General features: G+C 37.4%; 1 protein-coding gene across 19 annotated transcripts in view; it reads left to right on the forward strand.

Moving 5' to 3' along the window:
• Nucleotides 1-11123, forward strand: part of TNS3 (tensin 3) — a 204411-nt gene extending 193288 nt beyond the window's left edge. For all 19 annotated transcript variants that reach the window (XM_072924225.1, XM_072924226.1, XM_072924227.1 and 16 more), the window contains 5 exons: nt 994-1071; nt 5613-5781; nt 6706-6774; nt 6879-6905; nt 7897-11123. In XM_072924225.1, coding sequence (XP_072780326.1) covers nt 994-1071; nt 5613-5781; nt 6706-6774; nt 6879-6905; nt 7897-8041 — 488 coding nt within the window. In that variant the 3' untranslated portion in view covers nt 8042-11123. The remainder of the gene's footprint in view (nt 1-993; nt 1072-5612; nt 5782-6705; nt 6775-6878; nt 6906-7896) is intronic.
• Nucleotides 11124-15488: the final 4365 nt, after the last annotated feature.

Below are 15488 nucleotides of genomic sequence, written 5' to 3' on the forward strand. Positions count from 1 at the left end.
ATAAAGATATGCTGTGGTTGATGTGACAAGAGATCTCATATGGCAAAACAATGTGAAGGTTGTCTTGTTCTCTTTATCCCCCCTCACCTAAGATGGAAAACTTACTCTGTTCTTCCAGAGGCATAGGTCTGGAACATTTGCCTTGTCTTGAATAAACATACCAAAGTGAAATTTTATTTTGGTTTTATTTTTAAATCAAATTTGATAATGCATTTTCAGATGATCTTCTGTAGTTAATGACATGATACAATGCCTGGAGTATTTAAAATGTTCAGAAAACTGTAATTAACCATATGAATAGTGTTGCAAACTGTATTATGGCTCCCTTCCTCATTTGATTATATTCAGAGACAGCATGCCTCATGCTAAATGCAGCAGTGAGATCTTATATGCATTTATATAACTGAAATAACATGCTGGTGGACATTTTTCTTACTACATTTAACAGTCAATTGGGAGGAAATGTTCACTGCTATTTTAATGGTTCAGATGGGTTTTTTTCAACTTAAGAAGAAGGTTTTGTTGTCATCCTCTACATCAAGATATAATTAACTGATTTCATCATGGTAACACAGTCTATCTGTATAAGTTACTGTAAATTATACAAATCAAATTATATAATTAAAATCACACTAGTCAATATATTTTTGGCTGTAGTGAGAGAATAGAGCTATAAGTATTGTCTTAATATGTAATCATGTGAGTCCCTACAGTATATGCCTGTGTTATGTTCTTTTATTGTCAGGAAACAAAAGTTAAGCATCCTGCTTGCAGTGCTTGAGGCAAAAAAAAAAAAAACCAAAAAAAAAAAAACCTGATGCAGCACAAAACCTACATAGATGATTATAATTGCAGATAAAAGGTGTTTTCATGTTTCTGGTCAAGAGTTGTCCAGGAAATAAGATCACAGTTATAAGTGTAACAGCTCATAAATGACTGTGGACTTTGATTTGTTGATTTAAGTCCCTACAAGACAATGTTTTCTGTTGGCAGATCCCTTGGAGGAGGTAGCAGAAACTTCCCCACAAACTGCTATAAACTCAGCTGCGGAGCTTCTCAAACAGGGTGCAGGTCTGTTAAACTTTTACCCTTTTATTTGACTATTACCAAAGTTTGTATCTTACAGGTTGGGAGAAGCTGAAGCTTAGACTGGATTAGAGAATATGTAAAGGTAGCAGCTAAATTTATTGTGCTGAGTAAAAGTGTAAAGGGCATTGTAGGGGTATGTACCAAGTTTCTTCTGTTTTCTGCAACCAGGTCCTACATTCTACAACCCTGTGTTTCATTTCCCATCATGTGTCTCATGAGAATATGAGGTATATGTAGGTTACTTCAAACATAGCAATTTTTAAGCAGGACATTGCTTTCGTAACTGATAAACTTTAAGAGGATCTTCTCAACCTGTGGTTGCAGAGGTTCAAGAAGACCTATGTGTGAGGTCTGCAAAAGCCAACTAAGGAAGGTGTTCAGTTAGGATTAAGTTCACATTATAGGAGTTAACAATACCACTGCAAAATGCTTACTGTTGCATCAATCTGAAAAAGATATTAAAGAACAGTTTTTTTTTTACTTCACTTGGTGCTGCACGTTCTTAAGAAATGTCATGTGTCTTTTCCCTGCATGCTTTTATGGATTCTTACGCACAGTGCATCACCCATTCTGGCAAGTTGAATTGTGTTACCACAAGCTTATTTGATGTGTTAAGAGGAACCATGACCAGAGTATGTCCAAATTATGTGATGCTATGCCCTGTTACCATCTGTATGGCTCTAATACTGGGGTGTTTGCAAGAGCTGTGTAAAGGTGTGCTCTGCTTCTTATCTGCTTTGTTAGTGTGCAGCTGATCCAGAGAACTAATTAAACAGCCTGTCTGAAGAAGTGTGGTGGCATTCTAACTCACCATGTCGGACGATGCTCCAAGAACTGCATAATCTTAAAATTGTACTTGGTAGAACTGCAACCAATGGTGTTACTCTGCTGTACAGTGGGCATGTCCAGGGGGTCCTGCCCATGTCCTGCAGTGGTGTTTGGTTTTCAGGTTGCTATGCATTCTCCTCAGAAGCCACCCAACTAGTGCCATTAGAGCACAGGAATACACTACATTTGCCACTTTCTTTTGAGTTTAGCCTACCCCTGGATCCACAAGTGAGTACTATGGCAAAGCATGTGTTTATAAGAATGCTGCCTCATTGCCTTTATGCATTTTTAGAGCACTTCTGAAGGGGCAGTTGTCAAACTAGCCAGCTCTGGAGAGAGTGATGCTCCTTGCTTCTGCTACAGTCTGCTTTGACTTCAAAATTTCAAAGAAAAAGAAAGAATTATTTCTTCAGCTGGGGTGGTAGTCAGATAAGTCTTTATGGGAGCTGTCGTGTCATGGATCACTTAGGGTAGTTAGTACATTTGATTTTAACCTGTTTTGATGATTTTGTTGATTTTGAACAAGGATTTGGAACCCAAATAGATAAATTAGCTATGAGAGGTTCTCAGAGGTTGTGTTTTTTTGGGGGTTTTTTGGGTTGGTTTTTTCTTTTGGGTTTTTTTTGTTTTGTTTTGTTTCGTTTTTTTGGGTTTTTTTTTTTTTTTTTGCCTTGATACATCAGGGGTCCCTTTCCAGTCACAGAAGCATTCAAGTTGTGGAGTTCAACACTGAAGCGCAGATCCAAAACATGTAAATCGAGTCCTTTCAGAGAAACTTTAAAGCACATACACTTTCTCCCTGCCCTTCTATACCCACACTTCTCTCACTCCACAAGCAAAAAAATAATGTGTTTTCCTAGAATGATTATTTTTTATAGCTCCATGAAAAACCTGACAAGCATTTTCAGGTTCTAAGTGCTGAAGCTGACTAGAAATCCTTTGCTTCTTAGACACTGACAAATTGAAGACTGGAAACCATACAGATAAGAGGCTTTTCCTTAAAATATACCTTGCTTTATTAATCTTCCTGTTCAACAAAATTTTATGCTCAAATAAATTGCAGTTCTTAATTCTCTTTACGTTGATACAGTCAAGAAACTAAGCCTTCTGAACAAAGGACATTCCCAGTCTGAAAGCAGCATTGTTAAGCTGTTGATAGTGGCACAGATGTGCTCCAAAATGTCACCTGTGAAAGACAAAGGCAGCAACATTGCAGGGCAGCTACATTGAACAATAGGTCTTCTTTTTGTTGTAGCTTGGAGCATGGTTTCTCCAGCATTACTGTTCTCAATATCTTGTCCGGTCATGCATGATGTTCTTTAATGACAAATCTTTCTGTGTTTCTCATTATCTCTCCTCTCCTTTTTAAGCTGACATGTTTTCACTTTGCAACACTTTAATAAAAGTTTCCATTTATTATTTTCTGTGCTACAGAGGCAAAGGATACCCTGTATTAGGTAACTGCTGTTTGAACTATCACTTTGAGGGCAATGGTGGTGGTGTTTTTTTCCCTTAAATTGGGATGTTTGTTCAGTGTTTATTAATTTCCTTTCTCCCTAACCTCCTCCCCTCCCCAGTTGTCAATCTTCCCAAGCTCTTCCCTAGCCTTCTCCTCCCCAAGTTGTCAATCCTCCTTTTCTCTGCACCCTTCCCTAGAACATTCCCTGTCACTCCTTCCAGTCCCCTCCCCTTCTTCCAGAGTGTTCCCTGTCCATTTAGTTACACTCAACACCCTATTGGTTACTTTGTGTTATTCCACTCCCCTATTTCCCCTGATAGGTTTATGATATGTCAGTCCTGCTTTTGACCGCTCCCCAGCTCTACCCTCATTGGTTATTGTTCCTACACCCCTCCTCCCGAGTTCCTGTATAAAACCTTTGTTAGCCCTCCCAAGCTGGTCGTGGGGCTCCATTATCTTCACTGAATAAATCCACCTTGTTACACCCCAAGCCCTGTGTTGCCTCCATCTGTCCCCGTGCCAATAACTGGGATCGCAGAGCTTGCAGGGGGACAATTGCACCTCTCTTCTCTCACCGCCCAGCACGCAACTGCTCCGAGCATCCCGACAGGACGCAACACAACAGGCAATCTAGATAAAATGCTTGGAAATTTCATTTAGAAACAAAACCTGAAAACAGTCTGTCGACAGCAATACACTATGTGGCAGAAGAGGAAGGGACTCTGATGTGTGTGACTGTAAAAGAAGGGAAACTTCCTGTTCTGGGGAAAGACCCACAGGATAGTGCTTTAGATCTGTAGTGACCATACGTAGTAATGAGGCAAGAAGAAGAGAGCTTTATGGTTTGGAAGGTTCATTACAGTTTTAGGTTGTTACTCATCATCTTAAGACTTCTCTGCATGAATTTAATTGATTCAAGCAAAAATTATGGCAATTTTCACAGCAATGCAAAAATGTATTTTTGAAATTTTAGACTTGCAAATCAAATAAATGAACTCTCAGGATCCCTTCCTTCACTGATGGACTCCAGAGCTTGAAGTTACTGAGCTGATCATTATGCTGGAGTCAAACATAGGCTTATGCACTTTTAAACTGTATGATTACTTGGTTGTTTTGAAAGTGACAGTGTCTAGCTGTATAATTTTATGTAGATAGTCATAGGAGAAATCTTAAGATAGGTTACAGAATAACTAAATAAAAAGATAAATTGTTAGATTTAATTTAATCTTTGCTTTCATAGTAATGTTGGCAAACCAAATGAAACTGCTAAACAGATGAAATGTAACCATGGTAATTTGTATGTGTCAACTGACAGAGTTGTAAATTTTGTCCTGGATACCTACACAAGTGTTTTTACCAAACACAAAATCTCTTGGTGCTAGTGTTTAGCTATGGATGTGTATAATCATTCTTGCTTGTTCTTAATTTATTCATAAATTTGACTTTATACCACAGTTTTATAGTAAGCATGTGAATCATTCTGTTATTTCCATATAATAGTTCATACTTTAGATGGCACTATACTATGTAGTATTATACAGTAGTACAGTACTACTGTATAATGCTATATAATGTTAATACATATTTTTGTAGTGCTCACTGCAAATTTGATACAAAACTGTGTAAAAAAAAAGTTAACTGTTTGGTAACCTTAGAAACCAGTGAGCATCTATTTTATAGAGATATTTCAGAAGCTGCTAATATCTCTGGAAGAGGAATAGTACTTTTAGAAGTAAGTGCATGCTGAAATAAAGAAAAGGCCTAAAAATGTATGTCAGTAATTTTTATCAGTATGGAAATTGTTTTACTTGCTCTAAAATCATTAAATGTACAGAACACTATTAATGAGAATTAATGAGAAATGAGCTTTGAAATAACCCTCAGTTATTTTTGGTGTGAAAACAGTCTTGTCTTGCCAATCAAGTGAATGGTTTCCTTTGAATATTGTTTAAATTTGAAACTGTAGATCATGTGAACATATGCTGCAAATGTGTATTTTCTTACTGGCTGATGTATTTGAACTTAAAAGCAAAATATCCCCATTTTTTCAGGAATGCCTTTGCTCCAGTACTACCTACATGTGTACTCTCTGGTGTTGTCTTGTATATATTTCAATTTCAGGATATCTATGGGTAACAGATAAATATAGTCATTGGCTTTGATATAAAAGTGTTAAAACCAAAGGGAGAGTAAAAGGTCTATGACCTCTCAAAATCTTTTCCCTCTTTCATTACAGCTTGTAACGTTTGGTACCTGAATTCAGTAGAGATGGAGTCCCTCACAGGATACCAGGCAGTACAGAAAGCCTTCAGCCTGACGCTGATGCAAGATCCATCTCCTATCTCAACCACAGTCCATTTCAAGGTGTCTGCTCAAGGAATCACACTGACAGATAATCAAAGAAAGTAAGCAAATAAAGAAGGGAAGGGAATATTTGGCCTTGTCCTTGTCAGGTGTTGGCCGCTGTTGATTTGGCATTCCTAGTGACATTTGCAGTCTCCGTCTCAGAGGATACCAGGATTATAGGAATGATGGTGACTGTGTTAAGATGGCTGTAGTACAGGAAAATACATTTTTAAGTTGTGGACTTTATTTCAACCTGGCATATTTTACCTTTGGAAGGTCATTTTGTTATGACATTTTTTGTTATTTCTTAGGAAAGTAATGGCTTTGCTAGCATTTGATATTGAACCTATTCTGTGAAATAATTTATCTTCATGATGTCTTTCAGCAGTATCACTGAACAGACCTGACTTAAGCAGATTATGTATATCTATCTCCAGGATCTGAAACAGTGTTTTGGATAGCCTGTAAAAAACTATGACAAAAGGTTAATTTATATTTGCTTTGTTCTAAGTGCTAATTAGGCTACCACAAACTTTTCAAATTCAAAAAATTACAATAACAAAGGAAGGACAACAGGAATTCATTATAGGTTAAAAAAAAAGAGCCATATTTCTTCATTCCATGGGGTTTGCAATCATTTGTAGCAGATCAGAGAACCTTTACCTTAATTGTAATGCCTAGGAATATTTTGAAACTTAATATGATCAAATTATTCATAAGTTCCACAAAGTCGTCTGTCTCACTAAAATAGTATCTAAATGGCCAGTTTTTCATACTCCTAGCTCTGAGGTTGAGAATCAGTTTTCCTTTAGTTCAAAAAACTTCATGTTAGTGTTTCAAATGTATTTATTGGGTTGAAACAGTTCAGGAACGATAACAAAAAATATTGTATTAAATTAAATACAATTTATTTTTCAGATTATTGTTTAGAATTGTAAGGATCTGTACTGTTTCTGAAATTTGTTTTCTTTCTTCCTATCCAGACTCTTTTTTCGGCGACATTATTCAGTCAACACTGTTATTTTCTGTGCTTTGGATCCACAGGACAGAAAGTAAGTATGACAAGCAGTATTTTTAATATGTTATTATTACAAACTAACTAAAACGAATGTTTTTATTTCTCTATTCTATGTTTACTGCTTTCTTAATGGACAAGGTGGTTGAAAGATGGCCTTTCTGCAAAGTAAGTAGTGTCTCTTTTAACTGAATGTTTTAGGAATATCCTTAAAGTGATCAGTTTCTTGGTGTTCTAAATTACTTCTGTCTGAGATGTGGAAGGGAAGGCATCTGTTCAGAGACAAAAGCCTTTCAGCCCTCTGTAACTGGTTACTTATCTACACCTCTGCAAATTGGGGCCTAATTATGTGATGAGTGGGGGTGGGAAGTCTGGAGCCAGAGCTAGCATGGTTTATTTAGATTTTGAGTCTGTGGTTTCAGGCATCGGAGATGTTTGTTCTCTCAGTTTTGTGTTCCACCTGTCCAATAAGACTTGACATAAGCTTTTCTCACTTAGACTCATAGCTTTAAAAAAAATCTGTCTCCTGGTACATAGATGAAAACACTCCTACTAATATTAGTGTGTGGCATAAATACATGATTACTGTGGATTGCAAATTGTTTTCTGTTGAAGGCAAACGTTGTTGTCACCCTTTAATCAAAATAAATAACTTAGAGAGGCTCAGCACTTGTTTCTGGAAAAGAGCAGAAATAGATGGCTTAAATCCTTTTTCCAATACTCTGTCCACTAAGGTGTGTGGTCCTCAAAATCCTCTCTTTGGGCAATCCCTGGCACACCACACCACACCACTTGCCCCCCCAAACTAGGTAGAGGACAGCAGTATTGAATCAGATTATATCTGATATATAGAGATATATATATTCTGAGATATATATCAGAAATACATCTGCAGGGTTAGCAGCATGTCTCTGAGAGCAAACAGTACAGGATGCCATATGGACAGAGTAGAAGGAGGGGGACAGTCTGCTTCCCTGATTCTCTCATGAGCTGGCTGGTGCATCTGGACCATTGTGTTTAGCACCACATGGAACCTTGTCCATCAGAACAGAGAAGTCTGCTATGTGTGCTTGGTTTCTGCATTATCTTTTCTGTTTTATGAAGTGAGGCAATGCCTACCTGTCTGTCATTTCTCTGACATACTTTGCTGCCCTTGCAGAGTGTTTGGGTTCATTGCCAGGAAGCAAGGCGGTGCCACAGACAACGTATGCCACCTCTTTGCAGAGCATGATCCAGAACAACCTGCCAGTGCCATTGTAAACTTTGTATCAAAGGTCATGATTGGATCCCAGAAAAAGATCTGATGCCTTTCCATCCTTGATTCAGAATTCATCGCTGACTTCACTGAAGGAAATCACTCTGAGAGGGAGAAAGGCTATTCAGCAACATCTAAATATTGTCATTCCCAATAAGGAAAGCAGAGAATGATCAGTGTATTGTGTTTGTGAGAGCTCAGGCTTTTATTTCAAGATGCTTCACAAAGCACTATTTCTTTGTTTTTATATCAGAGGACAAAACAAAAGAAGCTGGGTGCCACACTAAACCACGTAGCCTTTACATGAAGCATAAATGAAGAACTTTTCTCCTGATGGGTTTCTAGTGTATCTTCATATGTTGTTTCTCATAGTTTATTGGAGAAGAAATACTTAGTAGATTGCGCTACTTTTTTGTTCAGGAAGTGTTTCGTAAAACCTCCACAAAGGCACTTGCCATGGTTGCATCAATGGTAGTTATAGGCATTGCAAACATACTTTTAGGAGAATGATCATCTGAGGAAAATTATTTGCTCTTCCCTATGTCTTTGTGATCAGTGATGAGAACTGAATGGATAAAGGGGAAGATGTATGTGAAGAGAAGTTTTGTGCAAGTTGTTTTCTGGTAAGAAAGGAGTGGCAGTGTGGGATATTCAAGAAGATTGCTCTGTATTTAGTGTTAAGAAGGCTGAGCTGGTTTAGTTTGAATATTTTTCAATAGAGCAGAAGTGGCAGAACAAAAAGAGGTGTGAAAATCTGGTCTATTATTAGGGTTTTTTTGGAATTTTTTAAATACAGAGAACTAAGCAGGGGAGATTAAGCATTTTAGTAATTAGAGGATAAAAATGAGGGAAAAGCAAAGAGGAAGATTTTATAATTTATGCATTTTTACTAGTGACAGATTATTTATAGTGGATCTCAGATCTTGGTATATCAGAGAGATAATTCTTAAACTAGACCACTGTTAAGCTTTACTTTTAGCACTATTTTGTGTAAGTAAATGGGTGTGTAGCTTGTGCCTTGGTAGAGACAATAGTTGGATATTTTGTCTTTTGTCATACAGTGACAAGACATTTCCCATTTTCTGTCTCTGCAATACTGTTTTACTCCCCTACATAATATGTAATTATATTTATGGATTCTTCTACCCCATTATTTTGCTGGAGTTTTGAGGATTATTTTACCTTTTTTTCTTTTCATCTATAGGAACTTCATTTGATTTGTTATTCCTTGAGTTAGAAAATCTGAAAGTGAATGGAATTAATTTTGTTACTTCATCCCATTTCTTGAGAGCATTTATGTCATGATTTCTACATCCATCACACTTGTACATATCTCTTTATCTTTCTTAACACATTGATATTTGAAATGCATAAGAAAGTGCTATTTAGCTTTATAGAGAATTGATGCAGTAGGTTACAATGGAAGCCTGCACAAGGAGAGTAAGCCACTGAGATCTGTGTAGTTCCCATTCACTCAAAAAGAGCAGTACTAGACCCCTGTATGAGAACTGATGGTTATAATGCAAATTCAGTGTAGCAAGTGCTGAAAAAATTCATTGGTTCTATTTCTTTCATGTGTAGCTGTCAATATCCTGTTAATAACCTGAGGAATAAAATAACATTCTGTATTTCGCATGTTGATGAGCCACTTTATTCACATGTAGATTTTAATCCTTTTATCCACCAGTTTGAACTACATTTGTCCTGTATAAAATATGGGGTTTTTTTTAACAGCTCTCTTTGTATTTCCTGAAGTATTAGGACCGTGTTAAACCTTACTCAGTGACCATAGCTGAAGTGTTACCAAATTATTTGTGTAACTACAATTTTGTGTAAATAACTTTATGTTTTTTAAGAGGAAAGTGGTGAGGAAGAGAGAGAAGAAATATTTGAAGTTTAATGTATTTGGACCAGAAAGTGTTTTTTTAGTAGCAGTAGGCATTGGATATCTGTAGAATGGTGAAGCAATCCAAAGTGTGGAATTTAATAGCTACCATTGAAGCAACAAAGGCAAGTACCTCTGATTAGTAACATATAATTCTGTTCTTTTGACACAGAAGTATACTACTTAAACAGTGTTTATGTTATGTACCATCCAAAAAAAAAAAAAAATGCAGTTCTTACATCTAGGAGCTTTGCTCCTTTTATAAAATGTGAGAACAAGTTTTCTTTTAAGATTCTTTTGATGTACAAAGATTCCAATTGCCTAATCTCATCACCCTGTTGGAGCCCACAGAAATTCTTCAGCTGATATCTCAAGTAGATTTAAGTCTCAATTAGATTTTAATCTGATGTGTTGTAAGAACTGAAATGAGGAGGATTTTTTAAACTCTATTTTTTCACTTATGTAGATAATAAATTCTAGTGTGTCTTCTTAGACACTTAAGTGCTGGCCTTTGGGCTGAAAATAAATCTTTTTTTCCCCATGTATTGTCATTTCCATTCAGGACCTTATTTTTTATTCCTTGTGCTTGAATTCAAAAGCATGAGGGATTGCATGCTGACACTCCTGGTGGTGTTTTCTGGGAGTTTAGCTCTATTGCTAAGTGGGAAAAAAGAAGTTACCTTGTTTCTAAGGGAGATTTTTCTATTTTGCATTCCTTTGGATGGTATATTGCCATGTGCATTTGCTGTTTAATTAATTTAAAAATTGACAAAGCAAGATAGTTCAGTATGTACCGTTATATAGTCTGTAGAAAAATATTCATGCAACTTATATGTTCATAGCAAATACAAGACTAATCTTTATATAGCACTTTTTAAAAATATTTTTGGTAGATGTGTGTATGCAAATTCATAACTAGTGGCAGCAAGTTGGCACATATATTTAGCCAGATTCCTGTTAATGTGGTTCGTAAATACACTATTATAATCACACAGTGTTAAACTACAAAAATTCTAAAAGCCACGTTTGTAGTTAACGGTTTCACTGTATCCAATACTGTCATTAAATATTTAATGTTTCTTTCTTGGTTTTTCCTACTAGTGAAAATTTTTACTTTTTTCTTGAAACTGTAAAGAAGCCTCTAAATGTCTTCATTATACAAATGAATGCTTTGTATAGTAATTTTCTCTGCTCTTCAAATACCATGTCTTTCAGATTATAATAAAATAATGAATGTGAAATTCTACCATACAGTGTCACAGGGCAGTCTGTTCTGAATGAAAGTTACCTTCTGGCATTTGAAATCAGCTAATAAGCAAAACCTTCTTCATTAATTAAGAATAATTTGCATGCTGCAGTTTAGTTATAAGAAATGTTTGAGATTTGTTTCAAGGACTTCAGATGACCTTGTGTTAGTGGTTCAAGTCAGTTGAAGCATATGATTTTCCTAGTTAATTTGTGGTTATAATGGTATAAAAGTATCTATTGCTTGCATTGCATATTTCAGTGTAAGAAGGGAGAATATGATACCATTCTCTGAGATATTGTAACCATTTAACTTTCCCTCCGCTGAGCTTACGCTGGAAAACCTTCCAGAGGGGGCTAAGAAGTTTAACCCCTGGCTGAAACAAGTACAAAATCAGTGCATCAGACAGACAGTGAAGGTGATACATGCTTTATCAGGGTTATTTCTGAGGCTGATAAACTCTGGTAGGTCATGTTTATGCCTTTTCTGTGAGTGTCTTGGTTTGAAAAGACAGGTGTCTGCTGAGGAAGGCAGGAGCCTCCCCTGAAATGGAAAACGTAAACACCCTCCCTTCAAATTGTTATAATTTTGAAATTAAGGGGCTCTCCGGTAAAGATATGGGAGCAGGAATAACAGTTCCTTATTAGGGAAGAAAATAAAAATAAAATAAACAGTGCAGTAATACAAAACAACACTGACAGAGTCAGGATATGACCTGACACCCTGTTGGTCAGGGTGTTGGTAGCAGTCCAGTTGAATGGTGTCTGCAGTCCTCCTACAGTGGCAGGTGTGGTTCTGTTGAGGCAGTGCTCCTGTAGAAGGGTGTAGTTTTCCTCTGAAGATCCAGTGGTGGTGTAGACAAGCCTGATCTTCCTCTGGGAATCCAGTGGACAAGAAAGGTGCTCCTCTGGGAATCCAGTAGAAAAGGCTGCCTGTGGTGTTCCAAATCTCAGATTATATCCAGGTAGGAATGCTTGGCTCATCCCTCTGGGCAGAGCACCTCCCAATAGGATGATGTAATTTTATCAGTGAGTCTCAAAGGCCCATTAGCAGAAGTTATCTCCTTGGAGGGAGGATTAGTTGTGGAAGAGATGAAAAAAACCTGCCCAATTAACAGAAGATAACTTCTCCCACCTCTAACAGATGATAATAGAACACTCACCTCCACCCACATCTTGCAACCCAGGACAGTGAGGCATACACTGGCAGGAATTTTTCATTCAGTGTGCTTGGCTGTCATTCTTCAGCACAGGTGATTGAGAAGTTTATGCATGGTTGTAAAGTGAGATTTATCTGTTAAAAGTGTTGGTCTTTTATTAGAATGGATTAAAATGTGGAACAGATGACAAGGATGCAATAGTGAAATGATTTTTGTGTCAAGAGTCCAGTCTCTCCTGTTAAACTCTTGTCCTTGAACCTGGATGCCTTTGTGTATGTGTGCTGCTGTTGGATGCCTTTTAAGGCTGCTCTGGAGTCTCTTTGCACCAGTGGAAGAAAATATGCTTTCAGGATTCATCCTTGATGTTTTCACAACTTGTTTATATGCAGTTGTTCTTACTAGCAGTGTTCCTCATAGTATCAGTAACTGTTCTCTCGTTGAGATATTTATAGTAGGAAATCTGCTTCCCCTTGTGTCCCTCAGTCTTCTTTTGGCAAGGCTAAACAATTCAGCACTTGGCCAGACTCTGTATAAAAGGGGCAGAAGCTGCTGCCTTGTAATTTTTTGTATGTTTGTATTAGAAAACTCTTGGAACAAGAAAACTTGACCCATGAGATAGGCAGGGTAAATCCCTCAACTGTTTCTGCTGTTGATATCTAGAATAAAGGTAACAGTAGTGTAAACTGTATCAGGCGGTGTGGACAAATGAAATAAATTACAAAGGCAAATAGCTGAAGAAGTTTTTTAAAACCAAAGTCAGAAACAGGAAGCTTGCGGGAGACCTAGCATATCTGGCAAACTACCAAGAGGGCAAAGAGAATTAAAGGATATTGCTGAATAACTGAGAAAAGATTTGCATCACATATCACAAGGGATCTCAAACCGGAACTATTCCCTTTCTTTGGAGACATTTAGTGTTTCACAATGTACAAATGTTTGGACCAGTTTTAATGTTTTATTATTTGCAGAATCACAGGGTGGTTGAGGGTGGAAGGGGCCTAAGGAGATAATCTAGTCCAGCTCTGTTGTCTAAAGAGGGACATCTAGAGCCATTTGCCCAAACAGCTTAAATTCACGAAAGGTAGCATCTCCAGTCTCCCTGGTCAATTGGTGGTAATTCTTAGTCACCTTCACAGTGTTTCTTAATACTCAGAGGTAATCTCCAGAGTTTCAGTTTGTACAAATCACCTCGTCCTGTTAAGGAGCACCACTGCAAAGAGCCTAGCACCCACCATAAATACAATGTGTATTTATACACACTGATGAGCTCCCCCTAAAGCTTCTTTGCCAGGCTGCACAGCTTCCACAGCCTCAGTTTTGTGTCATCGACAAACTTACTGAGGATACACTCTGCCTGATCATCCATCCAGATCATTGATTAACATGGTATAAAGGATCCGACCCAGTATAGATCCTTGGGGTAGAGCACTAGTTACTGGCCTCCAACTAAATCTTGCACTGCTCATCAGCAGTGTTAGTACCCAGCTATATAGGCAGTTTTCAATCGTCTTTATTGAATGCCCATCTAGCTACATCAGCAGCTTGTTTATGAGGGTGTTATCCCATACAAGTGTCAGAGGCCATACTGAAGACCAGGAAGACAGTATCTATTAGTTTTCCCTTGAGCTAAGCCAGTCATTTCATCACAGAAGGTTGATCATGCTGACTCCATGGAGGTGAACAGACGGCTGGAGTATTTCTCCTATGAAGACAGGCTGAGTGACTATGGATGGTTTAGCTTTAATAAAGTGAAGGTTCCAGGGAGACCACAGCCTTCTACTACTTAAAGAAGGCTAACAGCAAAGATGAGGAAGGACTCTTTATCAGGTAGTGTAGTGATTGAACGATGGGTAGCAGAGTAGTGGATTTAAACAGAAAGTTTAGAAGAGGAAGTCCTTTGAGTCAAAGGGTGGTGGGGCACTGGAACAGGTTGTCCAGAGAAGTGGTGGATGCCCTATCCCTGGAAGTGTTCAAGGCCAGATTGGATTGGGCTTTAAGAACCTGATCTAGAGGAAGGTCTTCCTGCCCTTGTAAAGATCTTTAGAGATCTTCTCCAATTCAAAACCATTATATGATCTATGATTCTGTGGCCCACAAACAGGTGGTGCTTTGCCTTGTGAAGATTCCTTCTCTATGTACACATTTTGGCAGTGTTTTATGGAAGGTGTTCTGAGTTGCAGCTAATTACTGGTGCCTTTACAGTAAGATAAGCAGTGTTTGCAAATGGTTTTACCTCAAATTTCTGCATGACCTTTTAAAAAAAATTAAGTATTTAAAATCATTAAAATACATTTTCATAATTGTAAAAATCTCCTAATGTCTTTGGTAGCATTATTTGAAGAGTTGTTTAAAAAGCAGAACTAGCTTTTTATGTAACAATTACTTACTTTATGTTACATGCTGTCCTCAAATTTCATTGTACATATCTACAACTATTTGTATCCAGTTTAATTAAATTTGACTTTCGGATTTTTTTCTGTTGCCACTTGTATTATATACAAGTCATGATTTGTTTGTAAAGCAGATGCCAAGTATGAAAGAAAATACAGAAAAACTAACTTGGATGATGTTCTATGGATGGGGCATCAAAATGAGGAATGGAATTGGCCCAGGAGACCTGTGCGCTTGTGTTTACTCTAATAGAATAATCCAGCTTTAAAAATAAACAGGACTATGTTGATTGAAGTGCTCGTTTCAAGCCTTTCTGTTTGCAAGCTAATGTGAAACCCCCACTAAAGTATATGGTAATCCTTAATACCTAGGGTATGTGAGTGATGAGAGGAGGCCCTCAGATTTCAGCAGGAAGCTTCACAGCACACAGATTTCTCCCTGCATATGAAAATAGTTAAAATGCGTTTGTATAACTTAATTCTATCATAAACTTGGAGTCATATTCTCATGTAAAAGCATGTTTTGCTCCAGCTGACAAAAAGACAACCCCTAAAAGTAACTACTAGATGAAATAATTTTCCTTGTTGGAGCACTCAAACAAATTCTAACCACTTCAATCTCTTTCCATAACAAGTATCTGGTACCAGGTATTTGAAATAGCACTTAAAAGTCTGTTAAGGGTTTTTATGAGGAAATGTGGCTTAACATGTGTCCGTAAATTCTGTCACAAGGCAGTTAGGAAAAAATCCCTAATGGTGGTATTGATCATGTAGTGGCATAACTACAGTATATGGTATATGCATGCTCTGAAACCT

This window comes from Taeniopygia guttata, chromosome 2 (assembly GCF_048771995.1).
Source record: "Taeniopygia guttata chromosome 2, bTaeGut7.mat, whole genome shotgun sequence".
Classification (NCBI taxonomy): Eukaryota; Metazoa; Chordata; class Aves; order Passeriformes; family Estrildidae; genus Taeniopygia; species Taeniopygia guttata.